Here is a 19,729-nt window from a genome sequence, read left to right as displayed (position 1 = left end):
CTGAAGAAAAAGACAAAGTCTCCCCATACATAGTAAGATTATAAAACGTGCCGTACTCGAAACATGTGTTCGCGTATATCAATGTAATCCAAGTTAATCATCACTTCAATAAACAACAAATAAAATAAGCACACTCACTAACATCATTTCCATCTCATATTATAAAATAAATCCAGTTAAAGCTTACCGAAAATTTAATATAGTACGCAGAAAATCTTTCACCGTCCGCCATTTTTGAACCACTGACTTTTCCGATACAGTGCCATGACAGAACGTGAAGTTAGGAACGAATGAATGAGTGTTACCAGCGCAAAAAATTGTATCTCGTTTGGTTTGATTAAAAATGAAGTTTACCAAGTGTCCCCTAGGGATCGACCCTCCCCACCCTCACCTAGAGTTGGAGCCGGTGTAGCTTTATTTAACGTTCATAAGCGCATTGTAATATGCCTAGGTACTTGAATAAGCTATTTTTATCTTATCTTTAACCTTCTGGCCCAAACTTCCCATATTCGAACGTGCTTAAAAAGGTTCCTGTCAAATTTCATGAAGTTTGTATTATAGAGTCGAATCAAGCTTACTTCGCACGCGGACTTTGCAAAGAAAAAGTGTGGAAGCGTCATCAATTCACCATAAATGTTAATTCCTATGAAATAATTACTCTCCTTTGTTCTATCAAACTCAGTGCAGAATTAGCAGACGGACTTGATCAACAAAAAATTAATAAAGTGCGAGTCGGAGTCGCCCGACGATGGTTCCGTACTTTTTAGTAGTTATAGCGGCAACAGAAATACATCATCTGTGAAAATTTCAACTGTCTAGCTATCACGGTTCATGAGATACAGCCTGGTGACAGACAGACGGACAAACAGACGGACAGAGGAGTCTATAATAAGGTCCCGTTTTACCCTTAGGTACGGAACCCTAAATACAATTCGAAATCAAAGTTCGAATTCCACTCCTATTCTCCTCCACGTATCTTCACCCAGTTACGAGCATTATCAGGGACTAAGTTCGAGTGTGAGGCCGTTGCTCCGAGATTTAACTAAACCGTGTTTGTCCAATGTGACGTTATCTGCTTTATAATAGGTTATAAAGGGCTAGCCCTACTTACATAATAGATAAATTATGTTAAATTGTATTAAGTACAGGAGAGGTTCGGTCTATGTTTGTTAATACTTTTGATACACCACGTCGCCGATGGCAAGTTTAAAGCCGGGGGCCGGTGTGCAGTTTAAAGTTAAAAAAAAAAGGTAGGTAATCACCTTTGCTTATATTAGACGGTTGCAAATTATGCTGGATTATTACTATGCACGTTGCCGACCATTTAAGTACCTGTTGTTCCATTCTTTGAAGAACTCGTTCAATACTTCCTTGGGAAACCTCAGCAGGTTAGCCAAATAAGATCTGGTTTCGGCCATGTCAGCGCACTCGTTGGTCACAAAAAGAGTTGCACACACTCAGCGTGTAACCAGTGTTCTGGTGTACATAGCAGCCGTGGCGGTGTGATGCAAGCGCGAGACATACAGCGCCTTAGTGTAAGGCCTGAGTGGACGCTCGAGTTGGGCGTGCACGCTTCTCAAATCACTTGTGAGCCCGACGCCACGCTGCACGCCCCGCCGACCGGTCCGCTCCGAGCGTCCACTCAGGCCTTACACTTACTCGGTAGTGATTTGTATGAAGTCTCGACACTGAAAGGCTTAGTTTCGGCAGATAGTAGGTAGGATAGTAGGATAGTTACCTTCGCCGTCGGTGGCGAGAGAGCCCGCAGTTAGCCGCTCGTGGTCCGTCCTCCTCGCGTCTGCTGTGCTCTCTCCGTGGTCTGGAAACAAACAAACATACACCGTTAAAGAAAGCGCCTATAATCACAGAAGACTGTGCTATGCAGACCAGCCGGCCTAGCCAAGCTAACAATCGCTATCGCTTCGACAAGGAAACGCTTTGTGTCTCTCTATCACTCTTCCATATTAGTGTGACAAAGACAGTTGCGTTTCGATCTCTACGGAGCGTAAGCGATTGGCACGTTGGCTACGTGGCCTGTATGGATATGATGGTCGTTCTTGTCTAAGTGACAGCGTGATAAAATGGTATCCGTCACTTTCAGTCGCACTCTGTTAAAAAGTGACGGATATTTTGCCACCTGGATAAAGCCATCCATCCCTAATAGGCCTGTTGCAGTTTTTTTTTTTATTATACAGGAGACTGGTCTATTTAAGCTAACACGCGCTATTACATTTAGTAACTTTATTTTTGAGGATAATTACATGGACATTGGACACACCTCATTCGGTTCTCGTATGCTATTTTATTTTTATTATCATTTTTTCTCTTAATTAATGTTTTAATTAGGTATACAGAATTTTTGACTCTTGGAGACCAGATACATCTCTAAATAAAATAAACTTAAATTTAAGTTTCTGGGCTGTTATTATCACTGAATACCAATACAGGAGGCTTATTATGGCTCCAAAGTGCTAAGAGAAGATCGCTAGGGATTTGACTACAAGTGTTTGACCTAGGATGGGATCTAAGAGTTCATGGTGAATTTTATTTTAACTAACTATAGTTATATTATTTAATTTAACACGGCTTGAGCTTGACACTGTGTAGCAAAAACTTACAGTAGGTAGGTAATAAATCAAGTTGTGAGTCACTTTCGTACGTCAAAAATAAAGTTTCATTTACGTATTTACATAGCCTCTTTATGGCTTTTGCCTTTATCGATGACTGATTTAAATATAGTCTAAATTATCATTCAAAAAACTCAAGGAAAAATCCAGAGCCAAATCAAAAAACATACAATCATATATCGACTATAGGACCTGTCTCGAGATGACATCACATAAGGACACCTGTGGAGAGGCCCAAAAACAAAACATCAGTTACTCCAGGATTTTAGACTTAATTAATGTTGCATAAGATCGAGATTAGATTGGCCTTGATTGTGGATATAAGTCGTTATTTTTATACGTATGTGTGTGTGCGCGTACGCACACGGGCGCATCGCAGACGGCTTTATAGACCGTCTTATACTTGTTTATTGCGAGATTCGGTACTGATGAATGATTTTGGTGATGTGTGATTTCTTTTATATTATACTAGCCGTGTCTGCGGCTCTGCCTGCGGGGAAATGCGTCATTTTATCTCCCCCAAACAGTGATTTCCAAAATTATAACCCACATCCATTCTAAGGGCTCACACTCTCTATACACCGTATGATTGTGAATATTTGAATATTAGCGTACATTAATAGCTGAAAAAGGAAAAGAAACGCTGAATTAAATATATTAAAAAAATAGTAGAACAGTAAAACAGCAATCTAAATTATTATCCGGCGGACTGGTCATCAGTGGGCCCCTTTAGTCAACAAGTAGAGTAAAATAACTGCCTATAACTATGTAATTTTTTTCCTAACAGTATGTCAATAGTCATTTGACTAAAATAACCACACAATACAGAAAAGTTAGTTTGCTTGTTCCTGCCATTAAAATGAATAAAAACAGTATATATTAGGCTTATATATCATAGTATATAATCAAGAAACGTAGACAGGTATATTAGCATTTAATGAAGGTCATATACTCGTAGCTTATATACGTTGTAATGTAATTATGTAAAACTTAGACCACACCTATTCTGCTCATAATACAAAACAATAATGAATTAAAACATACTTTGATACTGATACATATCTTAATTTATAACATAATGAAACGTATAATTAAATTAATTAAGCGATTTGAAATTGGCCATTTTAAGGTAATATTGCGATTACGATGATAAAATCTGTAACATAGTACCTACAGTCAGCAGCAGAAGTTGCTAAGCGGGCCAGATGTTCAATATGATCTTGACGCGACTTTATTGTTAAGAGAATAAGAGTGTGTCAAGGTAATTTTGAACACCTCGTGCGCTTATTAACTTCTGCTGCTGACTGTACTACAAGGTGTAACAAAAATACTGGGGATCCGTTTAAGGCCATATTCGGTATAGTATAGGGTTGCCATACGTCCCGGTACGCCGGGACATTGGTTTGAAGCACGGTGTCCCGGCGTCCCGGCCGATAAGGAAATTGTCCCGGTTTAAAAATCATAGTTATTTAGTAGGGGGCTGGACTTGGTAAATAATAATATACCTACATTTCTACGTTTCATAAGGCCAAAATTTAAAAAATAAATGTTTTATGGTACCTACTTTTACCTAATGTCCAATATCAGTTTCTCAGACACACAATCATTAGATGATTATGTAAATTATGTTATTTTATAGCTTTTAAAGTCTGTAATGTAGAGCTCGAATTTCAGGCTCCCGAGGGCCTAAAACCTCATCAATGGAACTTCGGCCCTCCGAGTAACTCTTGTACATATGACACATATTATTGTTGAGTAACATTTGACGATTGGTTCGTGTTAGAGCGCTACTTTCTTACAGCTCGACCTTCGGCGTCACTTAATTTTTAACAAATATAAACATTTGTTTCAGAAGCTTGGCATTTGCCTCGCATGAAAGCTCACCGCGCTGGTTATAAGTACGCTTCGGGCTTATTAAGTAATGTGGAGATTTCTGAGCTCGACCTGCAGCCTCACTTTTTACCTAAATTTTTGGTTTGTCTTCCAAATCTCCTCTTCTTCAGCTTAGCCTTTGACCTCGCTGCGCCAAGCTCAGCCTGCGGTCTCGCTTTTTAATACAATGGACATTGGTTGGCGTCTATGCTCTACCTGAGCTTATCCTGAAGCACGGCTTCGACCTCGCATGAAAGCTCGCCTCACTGGGGAACTTCGGATTTTTAGGCCCGGCCCGGCCTTTTTAACACGCTTTCACAATTTTGTCACAAAAAATTTCGCGCTCGCTGCGCTCGCGTTTTTTGCTGGTTGACCCTGTTAATCTACATGATAGCTTGACTGATCAATGAATAGTCATTTAAACACATGGAAAATTTATCTCCGAAACTACTGTGCTAAAATTTTGAAAAAAAAAAAAACACAAAATAGTTCTTTACCTATCGATGACAGGAAAACCTATTAGAAACGTGCAGTCAAGCGTGAGTCGGACTTAATTACTTAGTTTTTGATGCTACCCCTACGGGTTTTTTATAGACATTTCACTCACGTTTCACATGAAAAAATACATTGTTAAAAATTGTGTAATGTACGGAACCCTTAGAACGCGAGTCCGACTCGCACTTTGCCGATTTTCTTTAAATGTCCCGGTCTGAGTCCCCACACATATGGCAACCCTAGTTAGTAACGTGTTTTTCGCGTCAAAAAAATGTTATTCTACTTTTTCCTAAACAGCAAAATTAAATACGGTCCATGATTCTTAGCATTTGAACCTCTAAGAGACTCGTCGCCTGTCACATTTTTTTTGTTATTAGGTACGTCCTATTTTACATTCTTGAGTGAAATCGGGCCCCACAACTCTCAACATTTCATGTAGAAATGCTATGTTTTGAAATGCGGACACGTGTAAATGACATAATGCAGTACTGGAGGAAACTGTTGTTTAACAACATACTCTCTGTCTTAAACTCTACATAATAATGGAGACTGGAATGTCACACGGTATAGCTTTGAGTTTACCGAAACGTGATAGAAAGAAAATATTTTCTAGATGTTCGACTGATTGGATTTTTGCAAAAAATCAATGCCAAAAAGATAGTCAGATATGGAAAATTATTTTGAGAACAGTAAAACATTTATACTTAGTTCGTTTTTTTAGCATTAGAAAAAAGGTAAGTAAACAATCTTGACTTGTATTTTTATTGGAAAACACTTTTGAAAAATAAGTCACGGCAAATATGTAACAATTATGAATCATATAGGTACGATTATTTACCTACATTCTTTTGCTTTCATAATAGTTACCTGCTGATTTTTAAAAAGCGTTTTTCAATTAAAATACTGTACAAAGAAGTATATCTGTAAAAGGACGAAGGATTGCGTAGCATTTCAATATAGGTACATTTTGAAATTAGTCTTCGACATACCGATATATATATTGTTTAACTATACCTACATGACGTATGTACACTGCTTGTAGCGACACCATCTCACTAATATTATCTAATCCGGCTTAAAAAGGAAGTTGAAAGATTTCTTTTTTCTCAAACAAATGAAAATCAAGCATGGTTTGAAAATCGACAGGTTAGTATAGCCAAAGAGAATAGATAGTATAGAGGGGTCCTATCACATACATTTTGTAGTCACAGCACTGACTTAATATAAAAGAAATAGACACACAAAGCAGAACAAAAACGTCAACAAATGTGGATCCCAATGACGTTTCGCACCATTTGCATTGATGATAAAAACGCTTACGTAAATTTTGAGTCAAGATAAATGTTTCGTACAGAAAAGAGCTTAATGTCGTAAGCATTAAGTGTCAAATTTGCATACATAAGTACCAACACTGTTAAAAAATTTAGTCCGATGGCACTAAACGTAACGTATTTACGTCAAGCAACGTCAAACGAGAATAATGAACGAATGGAGTCACTTTGGTACACTTTAATAGGTATGTACAGAAAAACCAATTGAAGTAATAAATAAAACAAATTTAATTTAATCGGGAGTTCAAATAAAATTAATTCGTGGTTCAAATTCAAACAAATTAAATTTTTAATAAGTAAGTATATAAGATATATTCGGGTAATTCCGGAAATCGGGTAATTCCGAAATTCATTCATATTCCGTTGTAGTAAGAGCCAGCTTTCGGAATTATCCGCCCCTATTCGTTCATTCGGAAATACCCGAATACACCTTACGTCTTTAAATACTAATTTCCTTGAAATAAATTCAACTTATTAAATAAAATAACTGTGTATTTTAGATCTACATTTACTCATCGCATGGGTGCACAGGGACATTTAGGTACTGATTGGATTTTTTTTATAAAGTCCATACTTTATAAAAAAAATCGGGTTATTCCCACTAGTTACCACCAAAGCGAGTTGGTGGAAATAACCCAAAAAAATCCTGTGGTTGTCACTGTGTTCAGACAGGTTTAGCATTTACAGTTAGTCGATATAAGCCCTTATTGGTTGTCGGAAACAGGGAAATGGGCCGATCACACAAGTGCCGTTTTGCTTTGTTTAAAACTGCATCACCCCTATCTCTTGCTATAATTAAATAGCAGTCCACTTTGCACGTCGCATAGGTTTTCTTGGAAATCTTGAATTTAAACATAATATTACTCCTTACGAATTCCATATAAAAATAAAAATAAATATTGACCTCACATCGACTCATTAGATTTTTGTTCCTTGACATACCTTCTTTGGTACTAACAAATTAATTTATTCAAAACCATAAAATTACCACCAGATTACATAAATTATGTAATGCTATCCAAAGAACTAACCGAAAGAAATACATTCCATCCTTTTTCCTTGTTTTATCATTGTTATTTTTACATACTTTAACGGCACATTTCGTAATTGTTGACAACTTCACATTTCAGCGTTTCAAACAAGACTAAACGAAAAAGTAACGCGTGATCTGTTTCAACGTTACTTTTGTGGGGCCATTTTTTGAGGCTGATTGGGTATCCAGTTCTTTATTCTATATCAATGAGTCACAGTAAATTTACTGCCATCTATCGACACACGATTATAAGTTATAACATATGGAATAACATATATAATATATGGAATAAGTGGATATGTTATAGCATATATAATATATAATTAATATATAATATATGGAATAAGTGGATATGTATGATATTACGGGCTGGAACAAGCATGTCCGGGGGGCTCATGGGAGGGCTAGGCTTTGCTTTCAAACCTGGGTATTGCACGGCAAACCTGCTGCCGGCCGTATTTATGAGGAGATGTGTGAATCCAGACGATTTTTCAAATCAAAATTGAAGTGGTGTCAAAGCAATGAACAACAGATTAAAATGGATATGATTGCTCAGCACCATTTTGATAAAAACTTTGGAAAGTTTTGGAAATCTACTAACAAACTCAACCATAGGTCTGGGCTTCCTGTGAGCGTCGCGGGTGTGACTGATTCGTCCGAAATAGCAAATTTATTTAAGAGTCATTTCAAGGTCGAATCGCCACTGGGTCCAGCGTCACAGGAGTTCAGCGCTGAAGACTTTCTCCCCGAGCTGAGTGTCACATTCACCGCTAAACAAGTGTCATCAGTGATCAATAATATGGTCCGAGGTAACTCGCCGGGGCATGATGGACTCAGCGTTGAGCACCTGAAGCACGCTGGAAAACATCTGCCCAGAGTACTTGCCATGTTTTTTACACTCTGTCTGAACCATTGTTATCTACCCGATGAACTAATGCAGACAGTCCCAATCGTCAAAAATAAGACGGGTGATGCCTCTGATCTGTCTAACTATAGGCCGATATCCTTGGCTACCACCATTGCCAAGGTACTGGACGGTCTACTTGATGCCCAGTTAAATCAGCATATCAAGTTAAATGACGCCCAATTTGGATTTCGACGTGGGCTGTCCACAGAGAGTGCTATCCTGGCCCTCAAGAATACCGTCCAGTACTACACTAGTAGGAATACACCGGTTTATGGTGTGTTCCTGGATTTATCAAAGGCATTCGACCTTGTATCATATGATATATTATGGGCCAAGTTACGAAATGAGACAAGTGTACCTAGGGAAGTGATAGCTCTGTTTAAATATTGGTATTTACATCAAAGTAATTTTGTAAGATGGGGTAACACAATGTCGACGAGTGACTATAATTTGATGTGTGGGGTGAGACAGGGTGGGCTGTCTTCCCCAAAACTGTTTAATTTGTATATCAACCAACTCATCGAGGAGCTAAGCAGTACCTATGCCGGATGCCACATTGACGGAGTCGCCGCCAACAATTATAGTTACGCTGATGACATGGTGCTGCTCGGCCCTTCAATCGACTCGATGAGAAGGTTGATAAAAATATGCGAATCCTATGCTGTGGCCCAGGGACTCAGGTATAATGTCAAAAAGAGCGAAGTGATGATTTTTAAAGCTGGTAGAAAAAGTTATCCGACGGTACCGCTACTGTAGGGCTATGATGGCCGGCTCTTTATCATTTGTTACCATGGCTGTCACGTTCTAACAAATATGTAAGTGCGAAAGTGACGCATAGCATGACAGGTGATAAAAAGACGACCATGATAGCTGGTCTGGACTCTACGATGTCCCTTTAAACTTCGTCACTAAGTTCAAGTACCTGGGTCACTGGGTAACTGACGACCTGAGTGATGATCTGGATATTGAGCGAGAGCGTAGGTCGTTGGCTGTCCGCGATGTAACATGTTGGCCCGTAGGTTCGCGAAATGTACTGTACAAGTAAAGACTACACTTTTCAAAGCGTACTGTCAGTCATTCTACACATGCAGCCTGTGGACCAACTATACGCAGAAGGCATACAACGGCCTACGTGTCCAATATAATAACGCGTTCCGGGTGTTGATGGGGTTGCCGCGATTTTGTAGTGCCTCTGATATGTTTGCCGAGGCACAAATTGACAGCTTTGCGGCGATAATGCGTAAGAGGTGCGCTTCACTGATGCGTCGCCTGCGCGGCAGCCCCAACAGCATTCTGAGCGTGTTTATGGAGCGCGAAAACGGCCCCATGCTCAGCCGTTGGCAGAGACTGCATGCAGTCATCGCCTAGTTTTTATGTCATACTAACACTAGTAATAAGATTTTAATTTTAACGTTCACTAACCATGTATGGACCTTTAGTCTGAAATAAATGATTTTTATTTTATTTTTATTTTTATTTTATAGCTCAAAATGAAAATTGGTATAGCACAAAAAAATAGAGAATAGTGATGTAGTGCAGTGAATGCCGAGCGTAGCGGGAAGTGTAATAAAAAGCTACGTGGGCATTCCTTGTCCGCCGGTGTCATTGAGCTTTCAACTATTCGGCGCCGGCGCAAAGCACAGGGCTGTCACACACCTTATTCTAAGTCAAGCGAAGCACGAGCGAAGCGTTCAGAAAAAAATCTTTCGTATGTCCGACTGATCTCTATAGATAGATCGCATTTCTCAGCAGATTAAAAATTTGTGAGCAGGTTCGAATTTTAGATTTTATGTAGATTTAAAATTTCATAATGTCTGAGCTATTCAGTACTCAATTTTGGATTTTACGAATTGTTATTATGTTGTTTGATGTTATATTGGTTACAGAAATAGTGCAAGTATGATAACACGATTCCGCTCATTCAAACACGGTCATAATGATAAAAAAAAGCTAAAACATATCACAAACTTAGCAAAGCGACAGCCCTGACAGCAGCGTGTGAATTTCCGCGCCGTGGTAGCGACAGCGACAAACGATAAGCGGATAACGACAGACATATATCGCTAGCCTTCATAAGCTTAAATCGATAGTACAAAAAAATATGAAAAGTGCAATTTTGTCTAGGGCTTTCGGGCGACCAATTTTTTTTGCTCTAAAGTAAGATATTTGAACTTTGAACATGTTATATAATAATATCTTCTATTGTGCGAATATTTTTCCTTAGGCACATAATCTTGAAAACAATAGATCAAAATATGCATATAATAATAATTTAATATTGTTTATCTAAAACTAACCATCGCTAAGACAAAACAAAGATAAATAAGTATATAAAGCTCACTTGGAGTGAGAAAGACTCCAACATAAGAGAAATAAGTAAGTTACTTAATTATGTATGGATAAAGGCAGTACGAGACTTAATTTAGTATTCTGATACTTAGAGACCGTAGCCTTGAAAGTAAAAATATAGTATGTAAATATGTAATCCTAGTCTATCATACTAGGCCGAAATATGCGAGCTTAGTCATCGCATATGTAGACAGCAAAAAAGGGTTGATAGGTATAGATAATGCCGCATAAGTAAGTAGTTTTCACAAAGGTCAGAATCAAAATGGTTACTAGCTGTTACCTATATAATGTAAAATTTTCAATTTTTATTTGCTGTCACTTCGGTACCTAGTTAAAAATGTTTATTAAGGGGCCCACTGATTATATTCATATTATATATATTTTTCATATTTAACAATCCGCCGGACGGTATCGGCCTGTCAGTTGTTCGGAACTGTCAAATTTTTGTTCTAACTGACAGGCCGATACCGTCCGACGGACTGTTAATCAGTGAGCCCCTTTAAAAGGGTAGTGGACGACCGGTTCTCTATACAAACGTAGTTCCCATTTTCCATTATTTTTACACAATTTATTGTACTTATACTATTATCTATTAACTACCTATAGCTTTAGCCTCTTTGGATGACTTTTTTAGATTTTATTGTTATTTTAAGAGTTAGGGGCGAATGAAAATTCCATACAAGTTTTTATTTAATAAGAGCACCAAAATAAAACCCCGATTTAACATTTATTTTAGCCCATAACTTAAAGTAATCATGTTAATGCACAATTTTGTCGAAACTCCAGTTAGGTGGTTTGTTTCTGGCCATAAATCTGCTGTGACGTGTTAAATCGACCACACCTCGGACACGCGACCCGTACAATGAAATTCCGTTTTCAGGGTTCCGTACACACAAACGGTGGTATTGTCTTGGGTCGTCCCATTCGATTTTCGCTAAGTTCTTAAATTAGTCCTACTCTGCTTTCGTCACTCATTCTACATTGAAAGCCACCGACGATTGTGACGAATGTAGAATGAGTGACGAAAGCAGAATAGGATTAATTTAAGAACTTGACGAAAAACTAATGGGACGACCCAAGACGATACCAAAACGGTAAGGTCGGGACACTCGGGACTCTTGTAGTTGGGCGAAGTTGCTACACCTTGTTTGGCTTGTTTTTTTAAGTTATTGTTATTTCTACTTGACTTGACTTTATATGGCGGTAACGGAATGGAGGAACAAAAAACGTATGGAAATGTAGGGACACTTTTTGCCGATAAGGATCGAAAGATTACGTGATTCTGAGTAGAAAAAAAATCACACCCGAAAAAAAGTGTAGTGCCCCAGTTTCGTTGTCTGGCCTGCCTGTCTGTTATGTCACAGCCATTTTTACTTTTTATTCGGGTTCTGTCCGATAATCTAAGACTGTTAAAGGTTAAAACTCTAACCATGACTTGGTATTATTAGGCAGAAATCTAGGTTATTCAAAAACAGGATTGTACAGGTTCTTTAAAGGGGCAAGGCACATGTGATACATTTTTTTAAGCGTCTAGGACACAAAGTATAAAAATAGGTGGTACCCACAGCTTAAGTTTTTTACAGTTATGAAATATGTATGACGTTTGGTTTTATACATGTTTTAAAAAAATACTAATCAGTTTCATCAGACCTTTTTAACATAGATTCTAGTAGAATCACTTATAACTTTACTGTAAATCTACCGTTAGTAGCTTTTACAGTACCTCAATAAAAAATAATGTAGACTACAAATAAAAATACATTAAACACTTTAACACTAAATAATTACACATACCACTAACATGTAATTCACTTATACACTCAAGAGCAATTAAAACGAGTCCGTTTTTACACAAATGGCCATACAAAGTGACCAATTTTCATTGATATCGAGTGTATTTTTTATCAAACCCTATCCAAAACTTAAAAGCACACTTAAGAACTTAGAAACGCTCAGAAACATTACTGTTTCCTAAAGAGATAATCATAAGTTTAAATGAAAATGAACCTTAGACAGACCTGTTAGAGTCGAGGTTTGTTTGTTAAGATAAGACAGGACAGGAAAGTATAAAATGGGGCATTATCTATGAAAAGGGACCTTATTGTCGATGGCGCTTACGCCGCACAGCGTCGCGCGGCATTGTATTTATATCGGAGCATCGTTAATAATAGCGTAAGCGCCATTGACAATAAGGTCCCTTTTCATAAATAACGTTACAAATATGCTTAATTGTGAAAAAGGTTTTTAATCTAATGTTTGAGTTAATGCGTGCAGCCTTATTGAGAGCGAAAACGTTCTAAACAAGGTGTTATGTTTTTTACCTAAATGTAATTTTTTCATATATGTAAGTACATACATATCGTCAGGTGACAAGCAAAAGTCACTAAGTACCACCACAAGTTCATAGCTACAGTGAACCATATTAGTACGGAAAGAAGGTTGATTTTTGTTTAAATATTTTATAGTAATTAGTGACTTTTGCTTGTCACCTGACGATATGTAAATAATTTCAATGATGTAAACATTTTTGGCCACTTTAATATTTTACTTCGATTCAAATTAGAAAAGTGGATACTTGTATTACTTGTGTTAGGTTAGGGCACCGACTACTATAAGTACTAAAAGGTCTCTCTTTTCAACAAGACACTAAAAATTCTAAAGATAATATCTGTATATGACGTAACTTGAAATATGTACCTATTTAAAAATATTAGTAATGTACCTATACCTAATTCAGATCAAGGCAGAGCCTTTAACGCAAATAAAAAAGATTAGGAACAGAGGTTTCAAAACAAGTCCCAACAAGTAAAATGAGACCATTTCAAAAAACACTTAGCGCGCTATCGTTTTCCGAAAACTAATTGAATCAATAGATAGGAACGCAGTTTCCTCTCAATGGACCTTTTTTTTTCAAATTCCTTTCGGCTCCATTACTTTTAAAAGGACGAACCCTCATCTTAAGACAATGGATTAGAGTTCATTTTCATGGAATCCGAGAGAAACAACAAAACTAACATCTGAAACATACAAGTAAACTAAAAGCGTTCATGAACGCTCTTAAGTATAACTAGTTAAAGTTCAATTTTGAACAATGCAAATGCAAAAGAATCTACTTCGTCTATATGCTTGCATTGTCACCTTTAAATCTATGTATTAAAGTCTATATTCGAGTAAAGTAATCGCAAAATCGAAATGTCTTTTCACGTGTGTTTCTTCGAATTCATTCATTTACATCTCCGAGTTTTGAAATTCGAATGTCATTCGAATTTCAGCCGTTGGTCTTTGAGTGTGCAGGGCTTGGATGCTGAAAGATTTTGAGTCGTATTGTGTAGGTTTTAAGGTTGATTTGGAGTTGTGAGTTGTTTAGGTCCTGTTGCTAAGTGCTCTCGTATCGGTAGTGATAAGAGTCCATTAATGCTATCATGGAAGCGCCGGCTGTAGGTGTTCCTACGCCCTTCCATACAACTTCAGACTTTAAGTCGTTGGGATAAAATCTGAATTAGAGTTATGATACTTTAACGTGTTTAATATACTGTGGGAGTATGAGAATTCCATTGATATTCTGTTTACAAAGTATCTTAGGTAGGTAGAAGGAGTCCTCGCTCTCCGCAATATAATATCTAAAATCCTGCTAAAATCGAATGACAATAGTAGATTGTTAATCAAGGGATTAAAATCTACCCACTTGGCCAGAACGGTCCTCAACATTTAAGTACCGTAAAATGGGGTGAGTAGGGTCAAAACTGCAATTCAAACCTCGATAACATTTTATTTTTACATATGAAAACTGAATGGTGTATATAATAAGAATAAGTGTTCCGGACGTTTGTATTTTAGTTTTTATTTTATTTTGGGTAGTTCCATTTCATAACTTTGACGATAAAGAGGAAAATCCACCTCACCCCGTAGTGCCTCGTATTTGGGGTGAGAGGGGTTTTCATACAAAGGTGATTTTGGAAGATTGTTGGATCGATTTTTTTTTTATTATGCGTATTACTATAGCTCCATTTTAAATTGGAATACATTATTTTTGTAGCAGTAGCCTAAAAATCCCTTCTCACCCCCCTCTCAAACTTTCTCTCCCCATTCATAACCTACCTCTCCCCGCGAAACCTACTCACCCCGTTTTACGGTACCTTAACAATCAGCGAATATGCCATACTATTCGTAAGAAATCATTCCCATTTTAGTCTCCTATTTTACTAGAAAACATTAGCAGAATGGCGAATCGCGGCGACCAGAGGGGCGAAAAGGGGAAACCCTATGATGAATCCTGGTTTCCCCACAAGCCTACGGGATTTTCCTCCATCTGTCTGGCTCGATCATTGGATAAGTAGACTCAGTGCAGTGAGTTTAAAAGTAATGTACTAAAGTAAAGTAATGTAATTTACGAGCTGACCTGTTTTCATTTGGCATCGGCGGAGTGTTTTGTTCTGTCTGAGAGTTATAATAGTTATAATTGACGCCGATGAAAGGTATGAGTCCCATTTCTATGCATAGTTCTTTTTCAGCGAGAGGAGGAGGAGGGAATAGTGTGAAGTGTAATTTTTTTATTATGCTCTGAAAACTTTGAATTTCAGAGCAGATGCATGCAGTTTTCCTATGCCAAAAAGCAAGATAAATATCAAATGATTTAAATTTACATAGCTGGAATTTTTAAGGTGTCCCAATGCTGTTGGCCATTTTATTAAATTCTAACTTTTGGTACGTCATGAGAACCCAGGTTTAAGCCAGACATTTAACTTGTACGTTAGTCAGGCACATTAGGAGACCACCGAGTCATATATGAGCGTTGCGGTCCACAGAGCCCAAGTCAAAAGGTAGATAACCAAAAGCGGCGCCGAGCTGCGCGGGAGTGGAATCCAGTCCGCTGTTCCAATAGCTTAGCTAGCGAATCGGTTAACCAGTTTAAAGGGGGTCCCTTTGTTTCCCATAAAGTTTTAAGTCATAACGTATTGTTGTCATATTATCATTATAGTCATAAAACTGAAACCGTTAACTTTTCAGGATTTTCGTAAGGATATCCTGATAGGTTAGGTTTGTTTTATGGCAGTCCGGAAAAGTGACGCGTTTCTGAACTAAATGAATTATGACTAACGGAAAAACAATATATTAAAAAATAGAGACCCACAGTTTCAAGGGCTCTACACCATGCAACAAATCACATGTGATTTTAGTTTTGCCGGATTTTAGATTACTAAGACCTTAAAGTACTACCTCCAATTACACGTAGGTTTGACAGTTGATGGTATGACATATAGTATGAAAATTTGAACCCATTAAAATTATCCTAATAGCTAGTATGAGGAAGGGAATAATTTACCCAAGTGAGTCGACCAGAGGGGCTACCGCGGAAACCGAAATTCGCAAATATATCTTTCTCTTTGACTCCAAAGCAGGCGTAATTAGAGTGACAGAGAAAAATGCCCGCAATTAGCGAAATTCGATTTTCGCGGTTATAGCCCAGGGGCTGCGCATTTTGATACCGTCGAAGTCCTAGCGGAGAAGTGGAGGTTCAAATTATATTGTGTGTAATATTTCGTCTCCAGGGGGATTTAGGTATATCTCAGATCCTAAAGTGACAGCTCGATTGTCCACTTTGCTAGATATCTTATGACTTATGAGCGACAAAATCGGACAATCGAACAAAAATCAGGGATGCAAAAATAAGATTAAACGTGTCATTTAATAAGTAAATTTTTAATCTTAAGCTAAAATTTCCTCTGGTTAACAACCACCACTCGTCAGCCATCGGGAATGTCCGCCGGGCGGCGCCCGCGTTTCCCGGAACACTCACTAGAGATAGGCCCAGTCGATAACGCACACGTTAAAAAATATAAACGCCCTCATTTATTTTAAGGGTTGATCGGACCGTACTGACAGCTCGGATCGGCTATTTTATGCATTCTGACAACGTTACGATTATTTTTTCTGAGAATACTAGTAAGCAAACGTTTCAGTTACTTAGTTCTATTTTTAAGTAAATTTTCTACTGTTTTAAGATCTATTAACAGCGTAGCCTTCGTAAGTCGTAAGCTACAAGCTGTCCATAGACACACATACAGGACATACAAGCAGAACTGGTTCAGGCGGAGTATGTCACTTTCTTAGGACGTCACATTCTGAGTTCGTCACTTTCTGACTTTGTCACTTTCTGAGATCGTCACATTCTGAGTTCGTCACTTTCTGATTTTGTCACTTTCTGAGATCGTCACATTCTGAGTACGACACTTTCTGAGGACGTCATTTTCTGAGTACGTCACTTTCTGAGAACGCCACTTTCTGAGGACGTCACTTTCTGAGTTCGTCACTTTCTGAGTTCGTCACTTTTTTAGCATAGGTACGATTTAACAGTATAATATACCTGCACGAAAGATGTATACTGCCAGCAACCAGATTAATAGCTGTTTGACATACGGTCGCTTTTATATCCTACATACCAATACCAATCTCTGTTTGCCTTACGCCTGACTCGTAGAGAATTCCATTTGGCAAAACGTCCTATGTGTCGTGCAATAAAGTGAAAATAAAGAAATGAATAATAATAAAAAACAATCTAATTATGTTTCAATCAGAGTATTTAATTCAGAATAAGTACTTAGAAACTACAAGCACCAAAACATTTAGCCACAAATTGGAGTTAGGCCGGCAACAGCTTCGATTCAATACACATAAATGTATCGCACAGTAGGAACCATGATTTTATCATTCTCCGCTGTGATTAGCTCGTGAAGGTATCACGGCAAGCTCGCTGACACCAGTAGAAGGTCATAATTCCAACATACATATTTACATTTAAACGGACTGCCGCTCCTTTCCTGACAACATATTCTTCAGCATACCGCGTCTTCTGGCATGTCTCCATAAACTCAAACGTCTTTTTTTCTGATGATAGTGTAAATTTTGGATACCTATCTGCGTATAAAATCAGCATTGCAGTTTTGTTTCAGACAATATTTCTTCTCGTGTCATCTGTGGAGAATAGGCGTCAATGGATTTTTTCTTCAAAGCGTTGCCGAATTTCAGAATATATGTTCAGCCATCAATCACTTCTGCGTATGGAGTGATCCATACTCTCATAGTTCTCATGTTCTTTATTTGTTTGTTTTCTTCTTATATAGGTTACACGATGAATTTTTAAATTATTATTACATTATACTTTTAGCCTGACAATAGAAATCTAGCATGTCGCCGATTTGACAACGCTGATTTTTTTTCTATTTAAAATGCGAAACTACAAAAAGGTTATATATAGTTTGAGGACTGTCTCATTTCAAACAAAGACAGAGATAATCATACTATCTTTGTCTTACTCTAGTACTAGCACCCAAAAGAAAAGGATGAGTATAGTTTGTATTGTTCTTATTTAATGACAAATTGGTTTAACCAACTATAATTAGATAATATGGTGCGCTAGCTTCGACCCGCGACTTCATCTGCGTGGAAATATGATGATAATAATTATAGCTGGTCAACCAAATCTTGTCAGTAAAAAAAGGCACGAAATTCAAATTTTCTATGGGACGATATCCCTTCGCGCCTACATTTTTCAAATTTGCCGCCTTTTTCTACTGTCAAGATCTGGTTGACCAAGTACATGTCCTTCCCCGGGCCTCAAATCTTGGAGAACGAAAATTTGATTATTTTTGCGCTACGACGTACGGTTTAGGAGATACAGCATTATAAAGTTTTTTTTGTTTTTTTTTTTATTTCTTTTTTGTTTTTTTTTTATATTAATTAGGGGTTTCTTACAGAGGAATGAACATTTTATTATTTTTGCACTACGACGCACGGTTTACGAGATACAACCCATAAACCTTTTTCTTTCTTTTTTTTTTGTTTTTCGTGTTTTTTAAACATCACTTACGGGTTTCAAAGGGGAACGAAAATTTGATTATTTTTGCGCTATGACGCACGGTTTAGGAGATACAGCATTATAAAGTTTTTATTTTGTTTTTTTTTGTGCTTTTTTTTAATTTATTAGGGGTTTCTTACAGAGGAATGAACATTTTAATATTTTTGCGCTCGGTTTAGAAGATACAATAAACATTTTTCTTTCTTTTTTTTTCGTGTTTTTTAAATATTACTTAGGGATTTCAAAGGGGAACGAAAATTTGATTGTTTTTGCGCTACGACGCGAAGGACCTAATTATTGTTTATAAATCATCATCATCATCATCATTATATTTCCACGCAGATGAAGTCGCGGGTCGAAGCTAGCGCAACATATTATCTACAGTCCGTTATCTCTAATGACCTTCGGATTTTAGAAAGATACTTACATCGGGTATCGGCGGTAACACGCGAAGGTGATACTGCTATTCTGCTTTCTTACTCACTCACAAAAAGTTTTAAACTTACCGCAAAAAGTTAGGGATACCTATTGTCTCAATGTAAAATAAGCCCTAATTTAATGACGTTATGCTTAATATTTGGTTGATGACTATATTGCTATTTGACTTTTTGTCATATTCTATATAAAATAGAATCAGAATTTGAAAGCAGAACGTCACACCGTCATTTACTACTTCTGGCTGAAATTATATAGAGTGGTAATAACAGTCACATTTTTTTTTGTAGGTAAGTAAGTATATTTTATAGTTTGTGTTTTTTATTTTATCTCTAGATTTAATTCAAATTTACTTTAAAATAAAAGAATAAATTAAAACAATAATTTTAAATTTAATTTGTAAATATACAGTAAGTACTTAAAAGTCACATATTTTAATATGAATTTAAATATTTACTTACCCACTAGTTATGGTGGTATTAACTACTCTATACAAGGTGGTACAAACCTCGATGTCCAAAAATTTTTTTAGATTCTTCACTACGTGGGCTACAAAGAGTAGTATACTAATTTGGGAACTTTCCAACTCGGTTCCTTTGACCGGCGACTCTGTCAAATTATGATGTTATTACATATGGTGTTAAGGTCCCTTTTTAGAGTTTTTCGTAAATAACTCTTGAACGGTGGCCCGTAGAAAAAAATGTTCTACTACATAAGTAATCCATATAAAATTTCCTACAAAAATGATTCAGTACACTTTTTCGCTAGGATCAATGTTTTAAAATATATTAAAGTGGGAAAGTCACGTATAATTTATTCTAAGGT

General features: G+C 37.2%; 1 protein-coding gene across 1 annotated transcript in view; it reads right to left on the bottom strand.

Moving 5' to 3' along the window:
* The window catches only part of LOC134662033 (mothers against decapentaplegic homolog 6), a 50,369-nt gene that overhangs the window by 9,533 nt on the left and 21,107 nt on the right, over nt 1-19,729 (bottom strand). Inside the window, exon 3 of the mRNA XM_063518294.1 lies at nt 1,739-1,819. Coding sequence (XP_063374364.1) covers nt 1,739-1,819 — 81 coding nt within the window. The remainder of the gene's footprint in view (nt 1-1,738; nt 1,820-19,729) is intronic.

The sequence above is a fragment of the Cydia amplana genome, chromosome 2 (assembly GCF_948474715.1).
Source record: "Cydia amplana chromosome 2, ilCydAmpl1.1, whole genome shotgun sequence".
In the NCBI taxonomy this organism is placed as follows: Eukaryota; Metazoa; Arthropoda; class Insecta; order Lepidoptera; family Tortricidae; genus Cydia; species Cydia amplana.
Note: the sequence above shows the minus strand (reverse complement) of the source record. Positions and strands in the feature narration are given on the sequence as shown.